At 35.4% G+C, this 27,111-nt stretch overlaps 1 protein-coding gene across 2 annotated transcripts in view; it reads right to left on the bottom strand.

Moving 5' to 3' along the window:
- LOC149781121 (alanine--tRNA ligase, mitochondrial-like) overlaps nt 1-27,111 on the bottom strand; it is a 125,291-nt gene that overhangs the window by 29,310 nt on the left and 68,870 nt on the right. For both annotated transcript variants that reach the window (XM_089935228.1, XM_089935229.1), the window contains exons 10-14: nt 24,501-24,612; nt 13,917-14,195; nt 8,357-8,523; nt 5,534-5,650; nt 1,059-1,199 (exon numbers count right to left, since the gene is read on the bottom strand). In XM_089935228.1, the coding sequence (XP_089791354.1) occupies nt 1,059-1,199; nt 5,534-5,650; nt 8,357-8,523; nt 13,917-14,195; nt 24,501-24,612 (816 nt within the window). The remainder of the gene's footprint in view (nt 1-1,058; nt 1,200-5,533; nt 5,651-8,356; nt 8,524-13,916; nt 14,196-24,500; nt 24,613-27,111) is intronic.

The raw sequence follows: 27,111 nt of genomic DNA, 5'->3' as shown, positions 1-27,111 counted from the left end.
TGGTTACTGATGTAGTATAAAACTAATATATTTGATAAGATATATCATGAAAAATGATAAATCAGCTGCAAATTATTATGACTGATAAAAAGCCCACTTTAGTCTGGCAATCTGTTAATTCCGCAGACCCAGAAATGGGAAATTTTAGCAGCCAATAAAGGGAATGCAGAATGAATGCAAGCAATATGGTGAATGAACACAAGCAAAATGCAAAATGCAGAATGAATGATAAATAAAATTGGAATGAAACTTCATAAATGGATTTAAGAATCAATAATTATCAGGTGGTCATTAAATTTTCATGGTCAAAGATTCTGGATTGGATTCCGTACAATCTTTATAAGCCATGATATTGTTCTTGTCAAAGAAAATGTAACAATTTCTGAGTGATGAGATGACATCATCAACGGTTGATGAATCTGTATAACTGTGATTTGAATAAAATGAAATAAATAAACTCTACTAGCAAAACAATCTATGAGTACATTTATTGCATCTTGTTTATTATAAACCTTTTCCATTTTGTGTACTTCCTTTTTCATTAAAGTAGACTTCTAACAAGACAAAATGCAAAAGAAATAATTATCTCCCTTTAATAATCTCAGATACAGAAAATATGACTTCAATGAACACATTCAAAAAAAAGCAAAGCCTAAAGCAAACATTTCATGCATTATGAGATCATAAACAAAAACAATGATATGAGATAACAGCTGAATGGAATACAAATGGAACATACAAATAAATTGCAAACAAAATGCAGATTCGGTAGAAACTAATCGTTTCTCAATTTAAAAATCTTTTGTAACAAAAGAGCAACACTGTAACTGAAGATGGGAACAAAAGTTTCCGTTCCAAATTATTATTATTTATTTAGAATTTTTCAACATGCTTATGTTTTATGTAATGCAAACATATGAGAGGTAATAAACTGTCCTTATTGATGCCTCAAAAAATGTAGATACATCAATAAATCAACAGGACACCAATATCAACAATGTGAATGTATCTCAACAAAACCTTGTACAAATCCTAAAACCGAATTTAAAAATACTTACAAGACAAGAGAAATTAAAAGAGAATTTGTCAGGGCCTACATAAGATCCCAACTGTCGGACATCCTCCTTTACAACTTGTCGTAATGCAGCATTGAGTATGTGAGTAGCTGTGTGGTTTCTCATGCAGCTCATTCGTCTCTCCTGGCAAAGAAAATTCATATGTTTTCAAACTTGGTATACATATAACAAGTCATCTGCATAATGTGAAGAAAAATATAGTTTATAAAAAACCTATCTAAAGTAATCATTCATTTTTCTATTATATTTAACCAGATTTACAGAAAACAAAATCACTATGTCCAGATAATTGCCTGTCTTGTTTTTGGTACAACCATATTTTGGAGTACATTATGCTACCTGATACTTGCCTGATCATAATATATTAACCAAGAGATGGGTCAGCAAGGCTATGGGTGTATTTTGTATGGGAAACAGGTCTTAACCAAGAGATGAATCAGCAAAGCTCTAGGTGTGTTCTGAATGGGAAATATGTCTTAACCAAGAGATGGGTCAGCAAGGCTCAAGGTGTATTTTGAATGAGAAACAGGTCTTAACCAAGAGATGAATCAGCAAAGCTCTAGGTGTGTTCTGAATGGGAAATATGTCTTAACCAAGAGATGAATCAGCAAAGCTCTAGGTGTGTTCTGAATGGGAAATATGTCTTAACCAAGAGATGGGTCAGCAAGGCTCTAGGTGTATTTTGAAAATGGGAAACAGGTCTTAACCAAGAGATGGGTCAGCAAGGCTCTTGGTGTATTCTGAATGGGAAAGAGGTCTTAACCAAGAGATGGGTCAGCAAGGCTCTAGGTGTATTTTGAAAATGGGAAACAGGTCTTAACCAAGAGATGAGTCAGCAAGGCTCTAAGTGCATTCTGAATGGGAAACATGCTTTAACCAAGAGATGGGTCAGCAAGGCTCAAGGTATATTTTGAAAATGGGAAACAGGTTTTAACCAAGAGACGAGTCAGCAAGGCTCTAGGTGTGTTCTGAATGGGAAACAGGTCTTAACCAAGAGATGGGTCAGCAAGGCTCAAGGTGTATTTTGAAAATGGGAAACAGGTCTTAACCAAGAGATGGGTCAGCAAGGCTCTATGTGTATTTTGAAAATGGGAAACAGGTCTTAACCAAAAGATGGGTCAGCAAGGCTCTAGGTGTATTTTGAATGGTGCCTAGTTCAACCATCAACCACATCAAAATGCTCAGTAGATTCCATTTCAAACAAAGTACTAAGGCCATTGTCTGGCCTAGGTCCTCCATTCCATAATGGCAAAACATGTCTGAAACTATTGTTAATGATAGTGACTGGAGCTAACTTCCTTTTATCAAAAGGCCTCAAAAGAAAGTGAACTATTTCTAATACTAAGGCATGTGATGGATAGAAGTTTCCCTGTGTACACCACTGGAAGAAGACTCTTCACATCCGGAGGTTAATGGACACATCTATGTAGCTGTAGAGTGGGTGCTGAGCAGCCTAATTGGAATATATTATCTTTTACATAACGAATATGAAACTCCAAAGGATCACTCCAACTTGTGAAGAGTCGCAAAATGAAAGGTATGTCAGACCTCTTAATGAGCATAAAGACCAGGTAAAAGTGAAACTCAAAACTGACAAATTATAAGATTTAGTGTCAATCCCTCTATCCAAAGGAAGATCAGTCCTGTCTGACTTCTGTCTTGGCAGGCAGATGATTCAATAGCACTTTTTTCTTTTAAAAAAACAGACAGACATGGTTAACATCTTAAGTTGATGTAATGTATAAGGTAATATAGCTAAAGAATGAATCATTTTTCAATTTAATCAATCAATCTAGCTACTGATCCATGATTCCAATTATCTACTTAACTCTTACATGCATATCATAGCCACCTGTCTTGAGTGATAAATATATAAAGATTTGACTGTATTTATGTCAACAACTCTCCAGTTTTTAACTGACTTTCATACATCCAAATGCTACACTAATATTACCCAAAGAGAATATGCTTGTCAACACATGGAGAATTTCACAAATTTAATATTTCTTGTCAATATTGAAAATTAAGATGGTCATCCAATACGTCTCATATTATCTGAAGTAACATTTTATTTAAATTTATTTAAATTTGGTTATCTCAAAATATCAAGAATAAGTCTTCCTTTTGAAGAAAGGAAATAGGTGTAAAATGTGTCTTAGAGTTGCAAGGTCCCCGGGGTATTCTAAATACTGCATGAGTACCTATAAAAAATAACAAAATTCTAAGTTGCGCCCGGATAACTCGCGATCCCGCTTATAATGCAGTGTCCGTCTTGGCTCCTGATTTTTTCCAGAGAAAATGTATTTAAAATATCTTTAAAATATGCTGAACATGAAAAAATTATGATTAGAATTGATAAATTAAACCTTGATACATTGCTCGTTTTATCATCGAAAATGGTGATTAATGCCTGTAAAAATATAATCAATATTTTGAAAATTGCAAGTTCTAGAGAAGAATTAATTTCATAGATCTCGAAAACGCTTAATTACACGTATTTGGACGCCAATTTTTGATCTGGGACGCAGAAAATCACTGAGGCGGGAGTCCTCCGTACGCATGTAATAGGTGCGCGGGAAAATTCAAAGATTTGCCGGTCCTGTTTCAGCCACCTGCTTTGTGGGAAAATGTGTTGATCAGTTAACTGTGCTGATATTTACAATGACAGAGTTCAGTGACTGAAAGACTCTTTGATGTACTGTTGCTATTTTATAGGAGTACATTAAAAAAAAAAAAAAAAAGAACATGATGCAACAGCTAGGTGGCTAGTTCAAAGGCTTTGACAGGCGGCCGAGTGAGAAAATGTACTGATATTTAGTGACTGAATTCAGAGGCAGAAAGACCCAGTTTTAAAATCCTAGCAAGACCTCTGTTTAAAGATATCATATATTATGTAAGTTTTTATGATAAATAGTTGTCAGTATACTGTAAATAAACAGTCTGGTGAAATAGCGATCAATGAAAACTTCTGGTAAATGCTAACAGGTGGCAACAGAGAATGAAATAAACACCAATTGAACGTCTTCCTGTGTGAAAGTCACGTTCTAATCCTTTAATTCCGTTTCAGTGTAAACATTATAATCACAACATATTCTGTTCATTGAAAACATGAAAAGAGTCAATCGACCGTCACATCAAAACCCGTGAGTACTTCTGTGAGAACCTAATTACATGTACATGCCAGCTTTGTTTTCATCAACAACTTGAGGAAGTGTTTGTTGCATTAAAAAAAAATCGATTACAAGAGACCTCGGGTGCTGGATTAAGGGTCTTGGAGCTGCCTTTGACGTAAAGCAAAACAGTAACAGAGACAATGACGATGATAGTGACTTCGAATGTTTCAGTGAAACTGATGTCATTAATGCCGAGGCTGTTTGGGAGAAATTCGTACAGACTCATGGTCCTGAGATGGGCGTTTCTCTTGATGATATGGAGGAGTGGATTTGCGCTGACAGTGACTGCCCCACAGCCGAATACATGTCAGATGAAACTATAATTATTTCTATAGCGAACAAATTTGCAGCAGAAGACGATTCTAACTGGAGTAACACAAGTGTTGAAAGTGATGCAGACGCAGATGTTGCACCCCCCACCGCTCTGCACAGGAAGCAATCAAATATTTTGATATTGCCATAAGGTGGCTGGAGACCCAAAATGTTGACTAAGTAAAGCTCATGCAGTTGAGAAATCTGAGGGATTTTGCTTGGTGGCAGAGAAACCAAGGAGTAACACACACAAAAAATAACTGATTTTTTCAAAAAGTGAATTGATATTTGTCAAGCATGGCACAAACGGCAAGTATTAACTTGTTCTAATTTACATTGTTTTAAATTTGTAGACCAATTAAATATGTTAGTACTGATTAACCCTTTTTTTTTGTTTTCCATTTTACTTCTATCGCATTCAAATCTATCTACCTATCGTTCAATCGACACTGTTTCTCAAAAAGAGTCGATCTTTTGTATATAAAAAAACGTCTAATTTGGATCAAAAAAATAAAACTAGAATGTATCCAATTCAACATAAAAATTAGTGACTTAGTACACAATGTGTGAAGTGGTACACATGTTAAGCGAACGGAAACCACGTGGAATAATGTTTTCGATGATCGCCTCAATATACTGTAATTTATCCTGAAATTAATGTTGTCCTATGAGGAAATAATAACGTACGCCGTTATGAAGAGATATTTATTAACAGTTAATCTCAGAACGATTATAAAGTGAGTATTCAACAGTATAATCTGCCTACCACCCCCCTTATTTTTCCGTTATGTCGTCAATCATTTTATTGGTTTTGGGCTTATTTTATAGGTCCCTCGATAACTCGCGCCTCACTTACAGTGCGGTCAATGTTTCTGGACCCCGATGTGCGCGAGTTATCGAGGGAGTGGTGTACCAGGATCCATCAATATGCAATATGACATTAATTTGAAATTAAAAAGTTTTAACTCTTACCTTATCAATATGTGCTATAACCTCCTGGTTTTTCTTTATCTTCCCATCCATCACTGTTCCCGTGTGGAGAACATAACCCTTGTATTTCTGAACATCTGTAACTTCTAGTCTTCCACTCTACAAAGAAAGGCATTCCACAAATGAGGTGACAGTGAGCCACTGTTTGTACACTGCATAGGTGTATCACAAGATTCAACCTTGGTCTCAGTAGGTGTACTGAAAGTTTAGTGTATTCATAGACAACACATCTACAATAACAACTTTACTGAATATACAAGTTTTTATCAAGTGTTTGCTTATGTTTGAACAACAATATCCTCTGTATCAAGACACATTTCACAAGTCTCATGTCATTGTCTGCCTGGTTTCAGTGCATACAGAATGATAAAAATGGACAACAAGCTCTGCAGAACACCTTCACGTTAACCTTCTTATAAATCCTTGACTTTTTAAAAACTGTAACCTAAAAATCTACATAAAGACGTTTTTTTATAATTTATACATTGATGTGATGTATGTTCTTTAAATTGAAGGAAATTACAGGACTCTGTGCATATGCAGGAACTTGTGATCAAATATGCGATGACAAAGGTGTGAAACAAATCCATTATTCATCAATTATGCCAAGGCCAATATACACTGCCCATAGATCCTGTAAGCCCAGTTGCCACTATTATTTCATGCCTGGAAGCCCAGTTGTCACTATTATTTCATGCCTGGAAGCCCAGTTGTCACTATCATTTCATACCTAGGCTGCTCCTAAATAACTTGGCCACAATGCATAAAACTGCAATGTTATTTTATTTTCTAGACTGGATAATAAATTGTTTTATTTCACTGTATACCCAGGCAATTTCACCTGAAAAGATGACAACTGGCATATCAAAATTACAAGTAAGTACCAGAACGATACTGTAAGTGATTCACTTTAGAAAATCCAAAATTTGTTTACCTCCTTACAGATCCATTCTCAGTGTTAAGAACACTGAACATGGGAGATCATTTATGGTGCAGGAAAATAAGTTCAGTACTTAGGTATTTGTTATAAAAGCAAAGAAATTGTAGATCTGGCAATTCTAATACATTCAGATGATGCAGCGAGAGCATATAATGTAATTCAGCTAAGAAATGGGGGTCTGTGTGAGTGCATATTGTAGCAAGTATAGAGAGCCCCAAAGAAATGGAATTAAAGATTATAAATTATGCTAAATTGCCATTATGTGGATACAATATTGACATCTGCCACACTCCTTCAAAATGTTTTGTGCAGACCGTTATTTATGACTATGCCATGCCAGCTCAAGGTCAATATAAATAATATCTTATGCTGTCTCTGTTATCAATGCCTACCTCAGTGGTGATAAAACCTGTAAATAATATCTTATGCTGTCTCTGTTATCAATGCCTACCTCAGTGGTGATAAAGCCTGTAAATAATATCTTATGCTGTCTCTGTTATCAATGCCTACCTCAGTGGTGATAAAGCCTGTAAATAATATCTTATGCTGTCTCTGTTATCAATGCCTACCTCAGTGGTGATAAAGCCTGTAAATAATATCTTATGCTGTCTCTGTTATCAATGCCTACCTCAGTGGTGATAAAGCCTGTAAATAATATCTTATGCTGTCTCTGTTATCAATGCCTACCTCAGTGGTGATAAAGCCTGTAAATAATATCTTATGCTGTCTCTGTTACCAATGCCTACCTCAGTGGTGATAAAGCCTGTAAATAATATCTTATGCTGTCTCTGTTATCAATGCCTACCTCAGTGGTGATAAAACCTGTAAATAATATCTTATGCTGTCTCTGTTATCAATGCCTACCTCAGTGGTGATAAAGCCTGTAAATAATATCTTATGCTGTCTCTGTTATCAATGCCTACCTCAGTGGTGATAAAGCCTGTAAATAATATCTTATGCTGTCTCTGTTATCAATGCCTACCTCAGTGGTGATAAAGCCTGTAAATAATATCTTATGCTGTCTCTGTTACCAATGCCTACCTCAGTGGTGATAAAGCCTGTAAATAATATCTTATGCTGTCTCTGTTATCAATGCCTACCTCAGTGGTGATAAAACCTGTAAATAATATCTTATGCTGTCTCTGTTATCAATGCCTACCTCAGTGGTGATAAAACCTGTAAATAATATCTTATGCTGTCTCTGTTATCAATGCCTACCTCAGTGGTGATAAAACCTGTAAATAATATCTTATGCTGTCTCTGTTATCAATGCCTACCTCAGTGGTGATAAAACCTGTAAATAATATCTTATGCTGTCTCTGTTACCAATGCCTACCTCAGTGGTGATAAAACCTGTAAATAATATCTTATGCTGTCTCTGTTATCAATGCCTACCTCAGTGGTGATAAAACCTGTAAATAATATCTTATGCTGTCTCTGTTATCAATGCCTACCTCAGTGGTGATAAAACCTGTAAATAATATCTTATGCTGTCTCTGTTACCAATGCCTACCTCAGTGGTGATAAAGCCTGTAAATAATATCTTATGCTGTCTCTGTTACCAATGCCTACCTCAGTGGTGATAAAGCCTGTAAATAATATCTTATGCTGTCTCTGTTACCAATGCCTACCTCAGTGGTGATAAAATCTGTAAATAATATCTTATGCTGTCTCTGTTATCAATGCCTACCTCAGTGGTGATAAAACCTGTAAATAATATCTTATGCTGTCTCTGTTATCAATGCCTACCTCAGTGGTGATAAAGCCTGTAAATAATATCTTATGCTGTCTGTTACCAATGCCTACCTCAGTGGTGATAAAATCTGTAAATAATATCTTATGCTGTCTCTGTTATCAATGCCTACCTCAGTGGTGATAAAGCCTGTATCAGCGACCTGTCCTCCCCCCTCAGCATAAAAGGGTGTTTTATCCAGAATGACACCACATGTGGCTCCTGATGCCACAGTCTCCACAGGTTGGCCCTCCTCTGACACAAGGAACACTGTCTGGCAGGGTGGGTAGGAACCAAATTCTGATGAAATATTTAAATTTTTAACTTATTTTTTTTAAGCTAAATAATCTTGATTCATTTTAATATGATATCAAACAAACCATAAGTTGCATTAATCACTTTTCATTGACTTTGGCTATCATATTTTCAATATTCCTTTATTTTTATATCAGGGCACACATATATACATATACGCATGAATATCAGGGCACAATATAGGTATGCATGAATATCAGGGTACAGTATGTAATGTATGCATGTATATCAGGGCACAGTAATATATGCATGAATATCAGGGCACAGTAATATATGCATGAATATCAGGGCACAGTAATGTATGCATGAATACAGGGCACAGTAATATATGCATGAATATCAGGGCACAGTAATATATGCATGAATATCAGGGCACAGTAATATATGCATGAATATCAGGGCACAATATATGTATGCATGTATATCAGGGCACAATATATGTATGCATGAATATCAGGGCACAGTAATATATGCATGAATATCAGGGCACAATATATGTATGCATGAATATCAGGGCACAGTAATATATGCATAAATATCAGGGCACAGTAATATATGCATGAATATCAGGGCACAATATATGTATGCATGTATATCAGGGCACAGTAATATATGCATGAATATCAGGGCACAGTAATATATGCATGAATATCAGGGCACAGTAATATATGCATGAATATCAGGGCACAGTAATATATGCATGAATATCAGGGCACAATATATGTATGCATGTATATCAGGGCACAATATATGTATGCATGAATATCAGGGCACAATATATGTATGCATGAATATCAGGGCACAGTGATATATGCATGAATATCAGGGCACAATATATGTATGCATGAATATCAGGGCACAGTAATATATGCATGAATATCAGGGCACAATATATGTATGCATGAATATCAGGGCACAATATATGTATGCATGAATATCAGGGCACAGTAATATATGCATGAATATCAGGGCACAGTAATGTATGCATGAATATCAGGGCACAATATATGTATGCATGAATATCAGGGCACAGTAATATATGCATGAATATCAGGGCACAATATATATATGCATGTATGTCATCAGTACATGTACGGTTCTGAAAAAAAATCTCAGTGTGGAAAGGTTTTGAATTTCTGAGCCTAAATATGACATTATGTCAGATGTTATGGAATAAAATTAGTCTGAAGAATAATGAAGGGACAATTTATATCACCTATGGTAAAGCAATCACTCATTTGCATTTTGATAGGGAAGATCTAAATGACTATACAACAGAGTCATAGTAAAGTTTGTATCTTACTAATATGCTATGTAATAATTCTTAAAATTATGGTAACCTGTACAACAAGGATAAAAGAAGTATCATGATAAATTTTTGGGTCATCATTGACCTGTAAGACTGATCATAACTGGGTCATAAATGTATGACCTGTAAGACTGATCACAACTGGATCATAAATGTATGACCTGTAAGACTGATCACAACTGGATCATAAATGTATGACCTGTAAGACTGATCACAACTGGATCATAAATGTATGACCTGTAAGACTGATCACAACTGGATCATAAATGTATGACCTGTAAGACTGATCACAACTGGATCATAAATGTATGACCTGTAAGACTGATCACAACTGGATCATAAATGTATGACCTGTAAGACTGATCACAACTGGATCATAAATGTATGACCTGTAAGACTGATCACAACTGGATCATAAATATATGACCTGTAAGACTGATCACAACTGGATCATAAATATATTACTGGTAAGACTGATCACAACTGGATCATAAATATATAACCTGTAAGACTGATCACAACTGGATCATAAATATATAACCTGTAAGACTGATCATAACTAGATCATAAATATATTACTGGTAAGACTGATCATAACTGGATCATAAATATATAACCGGTAAGACTGATCACAACTGGATCATAAATATATAACCTGTAAGACTGATCATGACTGGATCATAAATATATGACCTGTAAGACTGATCACAACTGGATCATAAATATATGACCTCTAGTGTGGTAAAAAGAATCAGTGAATCAGATGCATGATCACATCACTAATATGTGTTGATCTCACTCATTTATTAGAGCATCTAAGATCTTTTCAATATAAGCCTGTATTCCAAATGTAAACAAGACAGAATCAGAAATATGACCTCTGAGTGGTAACTGGATCAGACAATCAGATGCTTAATACACATGAATTTTGTTTTCATTAATGAACGTGTCCAAAATCTTGATGATACATGTACATATAAAACGTGTCCAATATCTTGATGATACATGTACACATAAAACGTGTCCAATATCTTGATGCTACATGCACACATAAAACGTGTCCAATATCTTGATGCTACATGCAAATATAAAACATGTCCAAAATCTTGATGATACATGTACACATAAAACATGTCCAATATCTTGATGCTACATGCACATATAAAACATGTCCAAAATCTTGATGATACATGTACACATAAAATGTGTCCAAAATCTTGATGATACATGCACACATAAAACATGTCCAAAATCTTGATGCTACATGTACACATAAAACATGTCCAAAATCTTGATGATACATGTACACATAAAACATGTCCAAAATCTTGATGCTACATGCACACACAAAACATGTCCAAAATCTTGATGATACATGCACACATAAAACATGTCCAATATCTTGATGCTACATGCACACATAAAACATGTCCAAAATCTTGATGATACATGTACACATAAAACGTGTCCAAAATCTTGATGATACATGCACACATAAAACGTGTCCAAAATCTTGATGCTACATGTACACATAAAACGTGTCCAAAATCTTGATGCTACATGCACGTATAAAACGTGTCCAAAATCTTGATGCTACATGCACACATAAAACGTGTCCAAAATCTTGATGCTACATGTACACATAAAACGTGTCCAAAATCTTGATGATACATGTACACATAAAACATGTCCAAAATCTTGATGCTACATGCACATATAAAACATGTCCAAAATCTTGATGCAACATGTACACATAAAACGTGTCCAAAATCTGGAGCCCAAATGAAAAGGATAAGATAGATCTATGACCAGACAAAACCTGTTGATTGCCTTTGGAACAATGAGCAGTCAGGAGTCGATTCCCAGTGAGATCAGGTTTTGAACAATATCTTCCACCCTTTCTATGAGGAGACTATCTCTTGCTGCAGAATGTCAGCTCTGAATGTGTTTTTCGTGAGATGTCTGTAGTAAAGTGAGTCATGAACAATGGCAGAGGAGTACTGAATATAATCTGAAGGCCCTTTACAATGATTTGTAATACCCCAAAAGTGTTGGGGCAAAATATTTCCTATTCCATAGTGAAGTGTTTAAGTCTCCCACCACCAGGGACGTGTGAAAAGAGAGTAACTGGGAAAGAAACTACGATGGAAAATATCTTTATTTCCACACTTTCTGGTCATCAGAGCCCTTGGAAAGGGCTTGTAAGCATATTTCCCTATTTGGTTTGCCCAGGGGGATTCCTTCCTGTTTCTCTGGTCTTTACTTTGATACAAGGGCTGAGCTATAAAACAATGACCCAATGCAATATCTGCCTCTCTGGCAATGTGTTTCCAAATTTCCTCTATATGACCATGGAAGAGCAGGCTGGACATCAGTGGCTGTGATCTAAGTGTGGCTATTTGCTGCTTTTAAAGAAAGCGGACATGGAGCATCTCTTTCTGCATGCTGTACACTGATGCTGCTATGAAACTGACAAATGTATTCTGCTGCTCTGTTCAGAGCATGCACCACCTACGATACTGACCCCCAAGTTAGATAAGATTGCTGAAATATAACCATGATACTGACCCCCTAAACTGAGATAAGGTTGGTGAAATATAACCATGGATACCAAATCAAGCATGGATCCTACTGCAAAGACATTTCTAACTAAGTATGGTGTGTTGGGAAGACTTCTGGACTGTATGAACAGATGCCTACAATGTCTCTCTTAATTATTGGGGCTGCATTCTGAAAAACAGGTGTATATGCATCTCATACAATGCTTTGTTAAAATTTGATTGGAGTCTACTGCTTTGAAAAAAGATTTTGTTGATATTAAGGTCCTGAAGCTGCCTCTCAAAGCAATACAGTAATAATTTAGCATCATGACAAGACTGGTAGCTGTTTGAATGTCAGCTGGTCTTTATTTGCCAACAGATTCAAATGTGTGGAAACTTTACAAGTTGTCAATGATGGCATAGGAGGAGGCAGGCAAACTTCTGGCAGCAAAAACTGAAAATTTTCAACTAATGCCATAGCTATCTGGTGTCAGTTTGCAATATTTTTAGGATCCACCACTGGATGTTTATTCTTCTATGCCATGCTGGAAAAACACAAAGTCCCAGTCAGAGCCTATATGCGTCATAAAGTTGAGGCTGGGTATGCCATGAAAATGGGTCACTGTAACTGGTCTTGGGAGCCACAGGGTTTAGGTCAATGCAGAAAGAGAGCTTGAGTTGTCTGTAACTAACTGTCAGCTAATGCCAAATTCCAGAACATGTGCTTATATATTTCTGACCATCTTGCGCATGCATCACAAGTATGGTACAAAACAAAACAATAAATGGCATAGACATAGAAATAATAGGGAGATCTAAATTTTCAAGTTCTCAAAAATGAGCATGCTTCCAAGCAAATATTGAAGCAGTAACTGATGTATAAACACCATTTGGTATCAGTATCTCTACCCAAGGGGAGATCACTCTCATTTGACTTCCACATAAGTTCGCAAAAAAATCTTTTAACATTTTTCTTCCTAAAACAATGCTGGGAGAGCTTAATTTGCAGTATTGTGGGTGTACTCCTGATGTACAATGATTAGGAAACATATCTAAAGAAGAAATTAAAACATATTCAAAGTTTATCTGGATCTGAAATATGGCATCAAGAGTGGTAGCAAACTCATCCAATCGGATGCAAGATCAACTTCATCAATATACACTGATCTTGCTCAGTATAAACTCATCTGAGCTAATGAAGCAATGAAATGTCTTCAAACCATAACAGTCAATGATCTTCAATTTTCTTTACAATTATATATGACATGACTCCTGCAAAATATGTGCATGTAAACATCTGCCTGAAAAAAAATACATAAAGAGGTGATTGATTGTCCCATATAGATAAATAGTGTGATTGATTGTCCCATATAGATAAAGAGTGTGATTGATTGTCCCATAAAGATAAAGAGAGTGATTGATTGTCCCGTATAGATAAAGAGTGTGACTGATTGTCCCATATAGATAAAGAGTGTGACTGATTGTCCAATATAGATAAAGAGTGTGACTGATTGTCCCATATAGTTTACCATATCCAGAGCTGTTTCTTGTGTACATGTACTTCAGGCTGTCATCAGTATATGAAATCCGTTGCCTACTAAGCTCCTGCAACACTTCCTGTGATAGAGTCACCTTGGTTGTCTCCTCTTGTTCTTGTGGCTCAATTGAGTCAACTTGTGAATTCAGCAGGGAATAATATCCTTCCCAATTCAACTGTAAATTTCTCTCCCCTGCAATCTGCTGAATGACATCTTCAGACATTGTTAAATTTCCATATTTACCTTGCCGCAGGTCTATCATGGCCTCAGCTTAATGAAACACAAAATTACATCTGAGATAAAATTAAATCAAAAGTATTCAAGATATTCTAAATTTGGCTGCAGCATAACAATAACATTTAGTTTATTTTGACATTCATCTGCTTTAATATTACTGATGCACAGTGTGAATAATAATCAAAATAATTGAAATTGGTGCATTATCATCATCATCATCAGCATCATCATCATTCTGAAACTCAATCTTGAGAAGGACAGTTGTTTTTACAAGTGTTGATTTTAAAAAAATGGCATGTTCCAAGCAAACTCAAGTTAACTTGATAATAAAGTCAACTAATGGTACCACCTATTGGCACCATAATGCAGTGGTGAAAGAATTGCCCTCAAGAACTGCCTTCAAAAGAAGATTAGGAATTCAATGGAAAATACCAGACATAAATGACATAACAAATGAGTGAGTACAATTCATCAGTGTGTGAGTATATATCAACCAGTGAAGGACACTGAAACATGTACTTTAATACAACATTATAAAACATTGTATTAAAGACTACTTTACAGAAACCAAGTGTTCAAATAATACTACCAAGGTGTCAGAATTCAATAGTTTTTCAAGACCACTAAATTGTAGCCCAGCACTGTCCTGAATCACAAGGAATAGAGAGATACCCATAAATATCAAACACAAAATGGAAGTACACAAATTAACAGACCAGAGAGGATATAATTCAACCATATAAACTCCAGAAAGTGCCCAGGAAGATTTAAAAGGACAAGATACCCAAAAGGAATACAAAGGATGATCTGTCATGGACTGGTAACCTCTCTATAAAGAGTCATATACTCTCAGTTGTTTCATATCCAAACTGCTTCCCAGATGCCACTTCTTGCATAAACTGTTTGATCCCTGGGTCAGCCTTATTGTAAACAGAACAGCAACATTCACTGTTAGGGCTGTTCCAGTAAATCATATATCCCCCCCCCCCCCCGAGGACGGCACTTCAAAAAAACTTCTGTAGGAGGCTGTGTTTCGAACTATTTTGATTCTGACAGTGGAAGGTTGGTTAGGAAAATCACTTCTGTTGTGGGTTGTGCTAACAAAATGAGAAATCGCTGGTGGGGTTTTCAGAAAGAAGAAGAAGAAGAAAAAAAAAAACGAATATATATTTAAAATCGCATCTACCCCCCTCCTAGCGGTCTAACGTGAATAAAACATTGGGTCAGAAAATGATGCCAGTACACGCGAGTGCACGTAATTTGTACGAATTCGCGTATTTTTAAAGCTGTGATACACGTTTGGCAAATTACGTCAACGCCGCGGATATAAAAAAAAATGTGCTTTGCGCAGTATGCAATTTTTATTAAACTTTTAACTTTAACTTTAAAAGTGCATTTTGCAATGTAATTCGCGCTGCCGCAGCTTAATCACAGCACTTGATGTGACATCCAGATATCTGGATACTTCGGTTCGACATGAAAAGCTATTAAACTAAATTTGATTCGTTCATTGGCCCTGGAACATGCATTTTATGGAGTTTTAGCCTTACTTTCATCGTGGAAGTTTTAAAAATGCGTGTTTCCAATAAGAGTCACACAGGAAACCAAAATGGTTGAATCACAACACGGTTTGTCTTCATACGTTTTCAGTCGGCAAATACTGGCTGGTGATAGCAAAGATGACAATGAATTTCATGTATATCGGTCTGTTGGACATTGGAAAAATGTCACTGGAAATTCCAGTGTGTGATTTTGAGCCCAAAATTGATGTTGAGTGCGAGTCCGGTGTACGTGTTGGATGGACAATATGCCGGTTATATTTATTAAATATACCCATGTCTAAACAAGCAGACTATGGGAATATTGGACTTAAAACCCTAATACAGCATTATGGAAGAGATAAATCTGGCATACGAGGCAGCAAAACACTGATTCAAGGAAGTGAATCTTTGGCAGGGTTCATGTTAGTGAAAACTGACAGAGGTCTCGAAAACGCTTATAATCACGCGTATTTGGACGCCAGTATTTTTTAATTTAGGTGGGCGGTATAATTCAAAAACTTGCATAGTGGGAAAATGTGTTGATCAGTTAGCTGTGATGATATTTACAATGACAGAATTTAATGGTTGAAAGTTACCCCCCCCCCCCGCCCCCGTCGTTACCATTATAAGAGTACATCAAAAGAACATGCTGCAATAGCTAAGCGGCAAGATCAAAGGCTTTGACTAGCAGCTGGGTGGGAAAATCTACCGATATTTACAGTGCTTGAATTCAGAGGCAGAAATACCCAGAGATGTACATGTGGTCATTTATAACAGTACATCAAATAAACAACTTTAGCTTTCATTATTGTGTTCATTTCCGAGTGTAACCGAATAAGCAGTGCACGTGACCTCAGAATCATGACATGCTGAGACATAGACTTGAATGAGTATTTTGGGGTTCAACGGCAAACTGACGAAGATTGTGAGATTCAGGAGAGGACTAAAGTTGCTAGAACTGATAGTTTGAAAGGGACATTAGCCAAGTGTAAGAAAGTGTGTGATGCCTAGCTTAGTGCTTTGAATAAGACCTTCTTTGGATCGAAAAAATTCAGACTCACTCTGATGAACAAGCAAGAGCTATGTCAGTGTTATAAAGAATGTAGAAATTAAACTCAGGCAAGCAACCAATAGTTCTTATAATTGGCATAGTTTTCTGAGAGGGGACTGCAACTTTTCCTGATGGGACTCATATTTTTACCAAAATGGGAGCGATGGACTCTTAGTTTTAAAATCCTAACGAGACCTCTGGTTCAAAACTTTTCTTTTTGGGACAGAGATATCCAAGAGAGAATACCCATGGGGCCATACATGTGAGATGCTGAAAATTGCACAACCATAAAGAACAATAACTTGTTCAAGCTAGTTATGCATATGCGTTTCAGACTGCAGGCAATGAAAGGAGTTCACAGCACAGAATAATATCCGTACACAGAGGAGGAGGATCATATTAAATTTAGAACCAATTAACAGATTAATGCTCACAGGGACCATCAGAGAATCCCCATACAACATAATTAAGTGTATGTAGATCTCAAGTTGGCAGAACCACTGAGCAACAAAAGAATAAAAAGACAAACTTTTGTATCATGCAGATGTATGACCAAATGATGTACATGCTCTCTATGTGCAAAAATTAAATGACATTAAACATAAGGGACTGCCTGATCTGTGTAAACTCAAAGCAAGATGGATAAAATTTGTCCTGTTTGTGTTTGGTTCTTCCTATGTATATTTTGATCATGGTGGTATTTTCTGCAGACCTTCTGGCACTTAGTTCCAAGCCATCATTTGGAATTTGTATTGCAAAATGGATAACTAAAAACGTCTATTATCGAGTACAATACATTTTTAAGCAGTATCATTAACTGATGATGAAATTGATGAAAAAATACTTGATGTCATTCTGATATATGGATTCTTTACTACACCACTAATCTGTTCATCCTGATTCTTTTTTTTTTTACCATCTCCTTTAGTCTTACTGGTACCAGTGCTTTTTATAAAATTGTAACTTCTATTTTCTTGCAATCTAAATATTTGTAATGATGCGTTATTGTCAAAAGGTAAAATGTGCTTAGTGTTGTAAAATCTAAAACTATTAATTAGCAAGGGACTAAAGTAAAAAGTGGACAGAAATTATTGCCATATTACAGCTGTTAGAAACAACAGAATAGTCGTACAAAATGTATTTTGTACAAAGTTGAAGAACTAGCACTCGTATTGTCACCATATATTCTACTTAAATAATTATATCATTATTTCTGTATATTCCTATCAGTATTTTCCCAGTGGTAGTAATTTTCTGATCTGATGTTGTTCATTTCTTGTGCAATTTTTACACATCAAGAATTCTCACTGTATCATTAAAAAACAATGTAATCTGCACCAAATTGAGTTGTTTGAGAAGAAATTAATTTTTTTAACCCAAAAATCACTGAAGCTACGAGTTCTTGCATTAAAGTCTCACATTAAATAACATTTGAAGTAGCCACGATAGTAGTTTTGGATGCAACTGTACCAATTTCACCTTTGGTATATCCAAATCTTGAATGTGATGGAGGAATATAGCTCCAAAATAAACACATCAATTTTAGAACCTGTTCATTGACTATGAATCAAGTATCCGAGTCCAACTGAATTGCTAGAAATTTTTGAATTCTTTTGACAACATCATAATTAGCTGTCAGATATGGAGTAAGCCTATAGTCTTTATGCCATCCCAACCAAGACCCCACCACAACCACGTGACCATGCCCAATGACATCACAGTAATAATCGCTATACAACTAGAGATGACATCTCTTTGAGAATTTTGATTTCAGTAGAGCTGTAACAGAGTGGAACAGTAAGAAAGAGTGACAGATATTTAAGTGCTAGGGAGATATTTAACAATGGCTATTCCCACCACCACCACTTCCTCATTGGAGATCACACACACAAAACTTAGAGTACATCCTGAAATCCTGGCAGCATCCCTGCAGAGGAGATAATCTGACTATTCAATTTTATTGGTCCCTGGTTATCCCATGGTATTTCTGTTACTTGAACATTATCTTACAGTGTGTCCGTTCAGCATGGTCGAAAAAGGCTTACAACCATTGAGAGTTGTTCAAGGACTCACATTACTACAGATGTGAAAGAAAGAGAACCATATTATAAATCAGTGAAGATAAAATAGAGTATGTATGTGTCTGACTGTCCCTGATTGGTTGATAATGAAAGTAAGATTTTAGTAAAAAATATCTTTTGAGAGCTTGTCCTACTTGTAACTGAAAAAAGTGAGGGACATTGTTTTATTAACATAATTTCCATCCCTTCACAGACCGGAGTTTGGACGACTCATTACTGAAATCAGCAGCTGACTCTTTGGTGCAGTATTGAAAGCACACATTTCAAATTTGTATAGATCCAGAAAATGGTGCAGCTGTTATGTTTCTTTTTCTTCACAGAAGCTGTCATCATTTATGCGTCTATACTGATATAAATTTGATCATGAGCACTCAAAATTTTAAGTTAATGAATTTTAATATCGTGGTGTTTGCACAAATTTACAGTGGGAACTAAATTAGTGCAGAGTCCTGAACTCATGAGTTTTGTGCAGAAATATGGAATCCAAGCAGAATACATCCAGAAATGTAGAGGTTTTCAATCTTGGATTTAGTCTCCCCATTGTGTTTCACACTGATATGCATATTCACAGAACATTTGTATAGTAGTAGGAAAAGTGAAAAATGTTGATACATATCATAAACAAGACAAACAGTATGTGGGGGGAGAAGATCATTAGAACAGACTGGAATGGAGAAGTATAATAAAAACAATAATGAGTAGAAGTGTGCCTCTTTTTATGTGTGCAACATTATTTTCTTAGCTTCAGTAAGAAATTTCATCAAAAGGAAGACAATAAAGGGTGTACAGTTAACTAAACCAATATGAATTTAGCTACTTAAAAGATGTATCAAATTGATTTTAACCTTCTGGTTAGATCTGTTCTGGTCTGTTTCTGTCCATTCTGGTGATATGTCCACTGAATCAGTATGGTTAGAAAAAAATATTTGGCAAATTTAAAAAATTAAAAATCTTTTGGCATATTATGAATTATACCCTACTTCTGCTTGAGAGATGTGAATAATTTTATTTCTTGGTTTGTTGATTGTGGTTGTCGCTCAATTCAAATGCATCATTGAAAAACATTGATGCATTCTCATACTTTGTTACAAATATTTATTACAGATGCATATCATCAGATATTGGTGAATATAGCTTGAATAAGTTATAACAGTTTTAGTTGGAACAATGAACATTGTTAAGAGAAAATTTAAGTGAGCTAAAATGTAAACTTTTCGGCAGTGTGGGATGCAGGATTGCTCAAAACTTTTCCATCTCATATGCTCACCATGAAAATTCCATTTGCACCAACTGATGATGACTTTTAGGTAACTGTCAGAAAGGCATAATTGACGATACTCTAAGGTCTACAAAAATTACTTGAGTCAAAAGTTGTAAACTCGTACAGCTGTGGCAAAATTGATTGACTAGTACCTTTGCTGCTGTTGCCACAGTTGATTAGTTGGTTGATTCAGTGTGGTTCGATTTTGGGGTTTTTGGTGCTTTTTTTTACAATATATTAGGTGGAGGAAGAACCCCGAAAGACCACCAACCTAAATTAGTTGATCTGTGACACAAACTCACTCTGTATGATGTTTAAGTGATGTAAAAGCAAGCACCTTAGTACACTTGGGCACATGGAGCCTCTGTTGATTTGACATTTATCTCCAACAGCTGAAGTCATTTAGACATGAGATCTCGGGGTTTCAGTAGATCAGTATGGCCTTTACATCATTTTCAAGAGAATCTATATATGGCAGCCAGTTTTACTGCTGAAGAAAATCCATGTCCTTTTGAGACACTAAACACCATTATGTAGAACCACTGACCTTCCACAAGTAACTGGCAACATTCTCATTAGCATATTGGAGACAAGTAATCACATGACAAGCATCTTGTACCACTACCATGGAAGCCCCTGAGATCTGTATCACAAGACAAGCATCTTATACCACTCTGCCATGAAAGCCCCTCAGGCCGTAGGTATAGGTCTCATATGAAAGACTAGAGGTGGGAGATAGAACCTGTGACAACTGGATTGAAAGTGCAGAACGTTACTGCTAGGCCATCAGTGATGATTATGATGCTGTTGACAATACTGTTAACTGCAGTGACATTGATTTTATGAGTGCTCTGGGAAAAATGATTCCTTGACTTTCATCCATTTTTTAAAATCTATGATATAAAAATGTTTGACTTGCTATATTTTTTTATAACTTTATATTAGTCTTGCAACAAGGCGTAAAAATAAGACATCGGTAACTGAAAAAGATGTTCTTACAAAAAATGATATAGTGTAAAAGTAGACAAATGATGCAACATCACTTCCACAGGCATCATTGTTTCTTTCTTCTGACAAATCATATAAGTTTACCAAAACGTTTATTGGAAAAAATAATAACAATGAATCATAGAATCTGACCACACATTTAAAGCAATACAAGATTTAACTATTATTCTAATCAAAAGCAGCATGCCTGAGAATAAAGAAAAATAGCAAGACATATTGATCACTTTAGGAAACACAGAGTTTAGTAAGGATACAAATTCATGATTTCTGTATTAGAATAGAAATATCTATTATAAAATCTGTATTCATGGATGTTAAATTAGTAGGCATTAAGGGACTGATCAATGACATCTACAAATAATAAGCCACCATGAAAATCTGTGATTTCACAGTTTCAGAGACGCACTTGGCCGACAGACAAACAAACAAAAGGACAAAAGACTGACTGTAATGAATGAATACAAATAAAAATATGCAGTAGATTATATGATGTATATGAATTTAGTAGATTACCTCTAGCCAGCTGTCATTTAAATCGCTTCTGTCCCCAACCCAATATTAAAATCGCTTCTACTGCCCACTAACCCATAGCCAGAAATTATGTTAAAAAAATAAACTTCTGTAGGGGGCAGTGTTTCTCGATTAAAACACATCTGACGGTGGATCATAATTTTTTTAAACTGCTTCTGTTGTGGGTTGGTTGAATTTGAAAGTGCCTTCCCCCCGAGGGTATATGTTTTACTGGAACAGCCCTTACCTATTTTCAAACAATTGCTAAAACACTCAAGAACTTTAAAGCCTTATGCTCAAATTCTTACCCCATGTTCTGGGAAACATTTTTACATCAAGTCTTGTACAATGAGTCAGGAAAGTTTCACAAATCTGCATTCGTTAGCATTTCAATTGCATATTTTGCATCTGAAATGCAGTCAGAATTCATTTAATTTCTTTTCCAATTGTACTCCATTAACATTTGTATTTAGCTATAATCTCACTGATTTCTGTTTATTGCATTCTGATTTTACATCTATTGCTTTCTTTCAATGTTCTGTTTCATATACAACAAAATGGTAATGCATTTTCACCAAAGTCAAGGGAGATAACTACTGTTTTGAAGCCATATCTTGCATAATATATATAAATTTATTATAATAATACAAAGCTGAAATTAAATGTAAAAATCTAGTTCGAGCTTATTCATCAGGAATGCAAATGTTATTTCATGTTTCATTTAAATAAACATTGTACATATACAGATGCTTGTGATCATGTACATGTATATATACAACAACAGGTGATGTACACACAGGTATATATACAAGAACAGTTGATGTATACACAGGTATATATATATACAACTACAGGTGATGTTTACACAGGTATATATACAACAACAGTTGATGTATACACAGGTATATATACAACTAAGGTGATGTATACACAAGTATATATACAACAACAGGTGAAGTATACACAGGTATATATACAACTAAGGTGATGTATACACAAGTATATATACAACAACAGGTGAAGTATACACAGGTATATATACAACAACAGGTGATGTATACACAGGTATATATATATACAACTACAGGTGATGTTTACACAGGTATATATACAACAACAGTTGATGTATACACAGGTATATATACAACTAAGGTGATGTATACACAAGTATATATACAACAACAGGTGAAGTATACACAGGTATATATACAACAACAGGTGATGTATACACAGGTATATATATATATACAACTACAGGTGATGTTTACACAGGTATATATACAACAACAGGTGAAGTATACACAGGTATATATACAACAACAGTTGATGTATACACAGGTATATATATATACAACTACAGGTGATGTTTACACAGGTATATATACAACAACAGTTGATGTATACACAGGTATATATACAACTAAGGTGATGTATATACAAGTATATATACAACAACAGGTGATGTATACACAGGTATATATACAAGAACAGTTGATGTATACAAAGGTATATATATATACAACTACAGGTGATGTATACACAGGTATATATATATACAACTACAGGTGATGTATACACAGGTATATATATATACAACAACAGGTGATGTATACACAGGTATATATATATACAACTACAGGTGATGTATACACAGGTATATATATATACAACTACAGGTGATGTATACACAGGTATATATATATACAACAACAGGTGATGTATACACAGGTATATATATATACAACTACAGGTGATGTATACACAGGTATATATATATACAACAACAGGTGATGTATACACAGGTATATATATATACAACTACAGGTGATGTATACACAGGTATATATATATACAACTACAGGTGATGTATACACAGGTATATATATATACAACAACAGGTGATGTATACACAGGTATATATATATACAACTACAGGTGATGTATACACAGGTATATATATATATACAACAACAGGTGATGTATACACAGGTATATATATATACAACAACAGGTGATGTATACACAGGTATATATATATACAACTACAGGTGATGTATACACAGGTATATATATATATACAACAACAGGTGATGTATACACAGGTATATATATATACAACTACAGGTGATGTATACACAGGTATATATATATACAACTACAGGTGATGTATACACAGGTATATATATATACAACTACAGGTGATGTATACACAGGTATATATATATACAACTACAGGTGATGTATACACAGGTATATATATATACAACTACAGGTGATGTATACACAGGTATATATATATACAACTACAGGTGATGTATACACAGGTATATATATATACAACTACAGGTGATGTATACACAGGTATATATATATACAACTACAGGTGATGTATACACAGGTGTATATATATACAACTACAGGTGATGATGTCATCACATCAGTGTTGCTCAGATCTGCCACAACAAGAACAATGTCACAGTTTGTATGTATGTGTTTGTGTGTGATTTTTATTTTTAATGTAGCTTTAATGACTTTTCAGTTATATTGCTATGATGTCTACTGCATGGCAGTTTATAGTGATGTCAAGCACTGGGTAGTTATGCCACAGACATGTAGCATCATGTCCCAACCAGTCACATTATCCTGTCACCAGGACGACCAGTCCTAACACTAACCTCTTAATGCTGAGAGCCTAGCGAGGCAGCTGTTAGTGTCGTTTTTTATTAATCTTTGGTATGACTCAGCCAGGGTTCAAACCCACAACCTCCTGCATCACTGAGGCAGACACTCTCACCACTAGGCCACCGTTGTGGTCATATTACACAGTTTGTAAGGGTTAAAAAACTATGCAAATGTAAGAAATATGTTTATCCTCAAAGAAAATACCTGTAAGATATGTCAAATATCCTTTCTTCTTCATCATTTTATCTAGAGCTTTCCTTCCTTCCTCAACACTTTGCATGTATCTATCCTCTGTTAACTGAACAGCATCTTTGATCTGAAACAATGAAACAAGCTCTTCAAAACCAAATAACAAGGAGGAGTATTTGGTGTGGTTTTAAACAATCCAGAATCCCTTGAAAGGACTGAAGTTCTATTGAAAAACGTTTTTCACAATGATCCAAGATAAGTCTATATCTTCAGTCCTTTTTATTCTTTTCAACAACTGTGTACTGAAACCCCCTCTAATTGTATAGACAATTTTTAAATAGCTAACAATGCTGTTGGAAAGATAAGATGGTATATTTTGTCACCAATAAGAAAAAGAAAAAAATCACAATTTGCAACATTGGTAAAGCCCAGTGTGATTCCTGACTAAACGTTTTTACACATTATTTTTCATACTTTTAAGAAGAAAAAATATTTTTTAGTGTATAAAAAAAAAAAACCACAGCATGATCATTCTATATTATAATTCATATACAATCTTTTCCTCAGAATGACAGTAAACCTTTTAAGAAGAAATTATTTTTTGCATATGAGAAAAATACATGCATGTGAAATTTTGGAAGCCAAACTACAATGGTGTTTTATCCGAACCTGTATTATAATGGAACATGCTTGGTGAGATCACACTTATTGATTTATGCTCTGGTGCATAGAACTCACTGCCACCATAAATATTTTGTGGTTCACTTCTTCATAATACTTTGTGGTTCACTTCTTCATAACACAGCTCTCTACAACATTTACAAACTTTTATTAGCAAGGATGACATATGACAGGTCTGGCATAAATTCTGTGTTGTTCTTTTGGCCAAAAATGTATTTATTGTCTGCATTGATGTGTGTATGACACACTAATGTCACGACTTTAAAGAGCAATTTATATTTAGGGCACCCATCTGTCATAGTAATCTTTGATGCCAAACTATATCAACTCTTCAGCTAGTAGTTCTTAGTAAGGTTATTACTTGAGCTGGGGGGGGCAAGTTTTATTAATGTACCTGCAGGCATTGCTGTAGAAACTTGTCACATCATTGTAGAATTCTGTCAGATGTTAGGACTGAGACTGCCTGTATCACTGTCATTTTTTATGTACTGATTCTCTCGAGATCCGATACAAGTTCAACACTGTTGGTTTGGTGCTTCTTCCTCTCATATCAAACAAAAGATATATTGAAACGTTTTGCAACTGCTTTTGGGTGAACAAATTGGACATACAGGTCAGTCAAAAGTCCATCTAATCTGACATACTGGTCAGTCAAATGTCCATCAAATACTTTCTTCCTTTATGGAAAGATGGTACCTCCTGTGGCAGACCAAGATAGCATTTATAAAGAATGGAAATATACTCTTCAAGAAAGGTACAGCTTTGTTGCTGGATTATATAACTACATTTTGATTCTCTGAATCCTACTATCTTTTGTCAGTTTCTTTCAGGGAGGTATTAGACTTCTGATTCTCTGATACTGCCCATGTGAAAGTCTTTGCTCCAATCCAGCATTGGATCTGGATGAATCTTTGGAGGTCCCTGACTGAGCACATTGTTTTGATCTATCTTAAGCAGAGCTGATCTTTTGAGATACTTTACTGGGGCTTGCAATTTTCTTATTCTGTATATTTTATTGTTTGTCTCTGGTTCATTTTTGTGATATAAAAATTAAATGTAAATGAATTTGAGATTTCAATTTGACATTGGAAGACAGCCATCTGGTAACAACAGGTATTTTTACGTTTTTTTAATTTAAGCCAATACTTTTGCTGAAATTCTGTAGTACATGTTGTCCCTTTGAATTCCTGTCAAGGTATAATTAACAACCAATTAAACATTCTTGTACATTATGTCATTCATTTGCAGCTTAGTGAATCTGAGAGACTGTGCTGAACCTGTTTTTAAATTATATACAGCCACTCCTTTATTTTTGCCAATCATGCCTGATGCATAATCTTATCGATTCTCCCACAAATTTTCTTCCTACTTAACACAGTCTCTAAAGGAAGAATCTGCTCAACTACCTGGCACCAACAGTAACACAGTATCTAAAAGACTGAAGAATCAAAACTCCCTGGCACCAACAGTAACACAGTATCTAAAAGACTGAGGAATCAAAACTCCCTGGCACCAGCAGTAACACAGTATCTAAAAGACTGAGGAATCAAAACTCCCTGGCACCAAGAGTAACACAGTATCTAAAAGAGTGAAGTAATCTAAACTCTGGCACTGACAGTAACACAGTATCTAAAAGACTGAGGAATCAAAACTCCCTGGCACCAACAGTAACACAGAATCTAAGGGAGTGAAGTAATCTAAACTCTCTGGCACTGACAGTAACACAATATCTAAAGGAGTGAAGTAATCTACACTCTCTGGCACCGACAGTAAGATTGAGGAATCAGAACTCCCTGGCACCAGCAGTAACACAGTATCTAAAAGACTGAGGAATCAAAACTCTGGCTCCAACAGTAACACAGTGTCTAAAAGACTGAGGATTTGAAACTCCCTGGCACCATCAGTAACACAGTCTCTAAAAAATTGAGGAATCAAAACTTCCTGG

The sequence above is a fragment of the Sinohyriopsis cumingii genome, chromosome 15 (assembly GCF_028554795.1).
Source record: "Sinohyriopsis cumingii isolate HCF-2022 chromosome 15, ASM2855479v2, whole genome shotgun sequence".
Taxonomy (NCBI): domain Eukaryota; kingdom Metazoa; phylum Mollusca; class Bivalvia; order Unionida; family Unionidae; genus Sinohyriopsis; species Sinohyriopsis cumingii.
The sequence above is the reverse complement of the archived record's forward strand: the minus strand, read 5'-3'. Positions and strand labels throughout refer to the sequence as shown.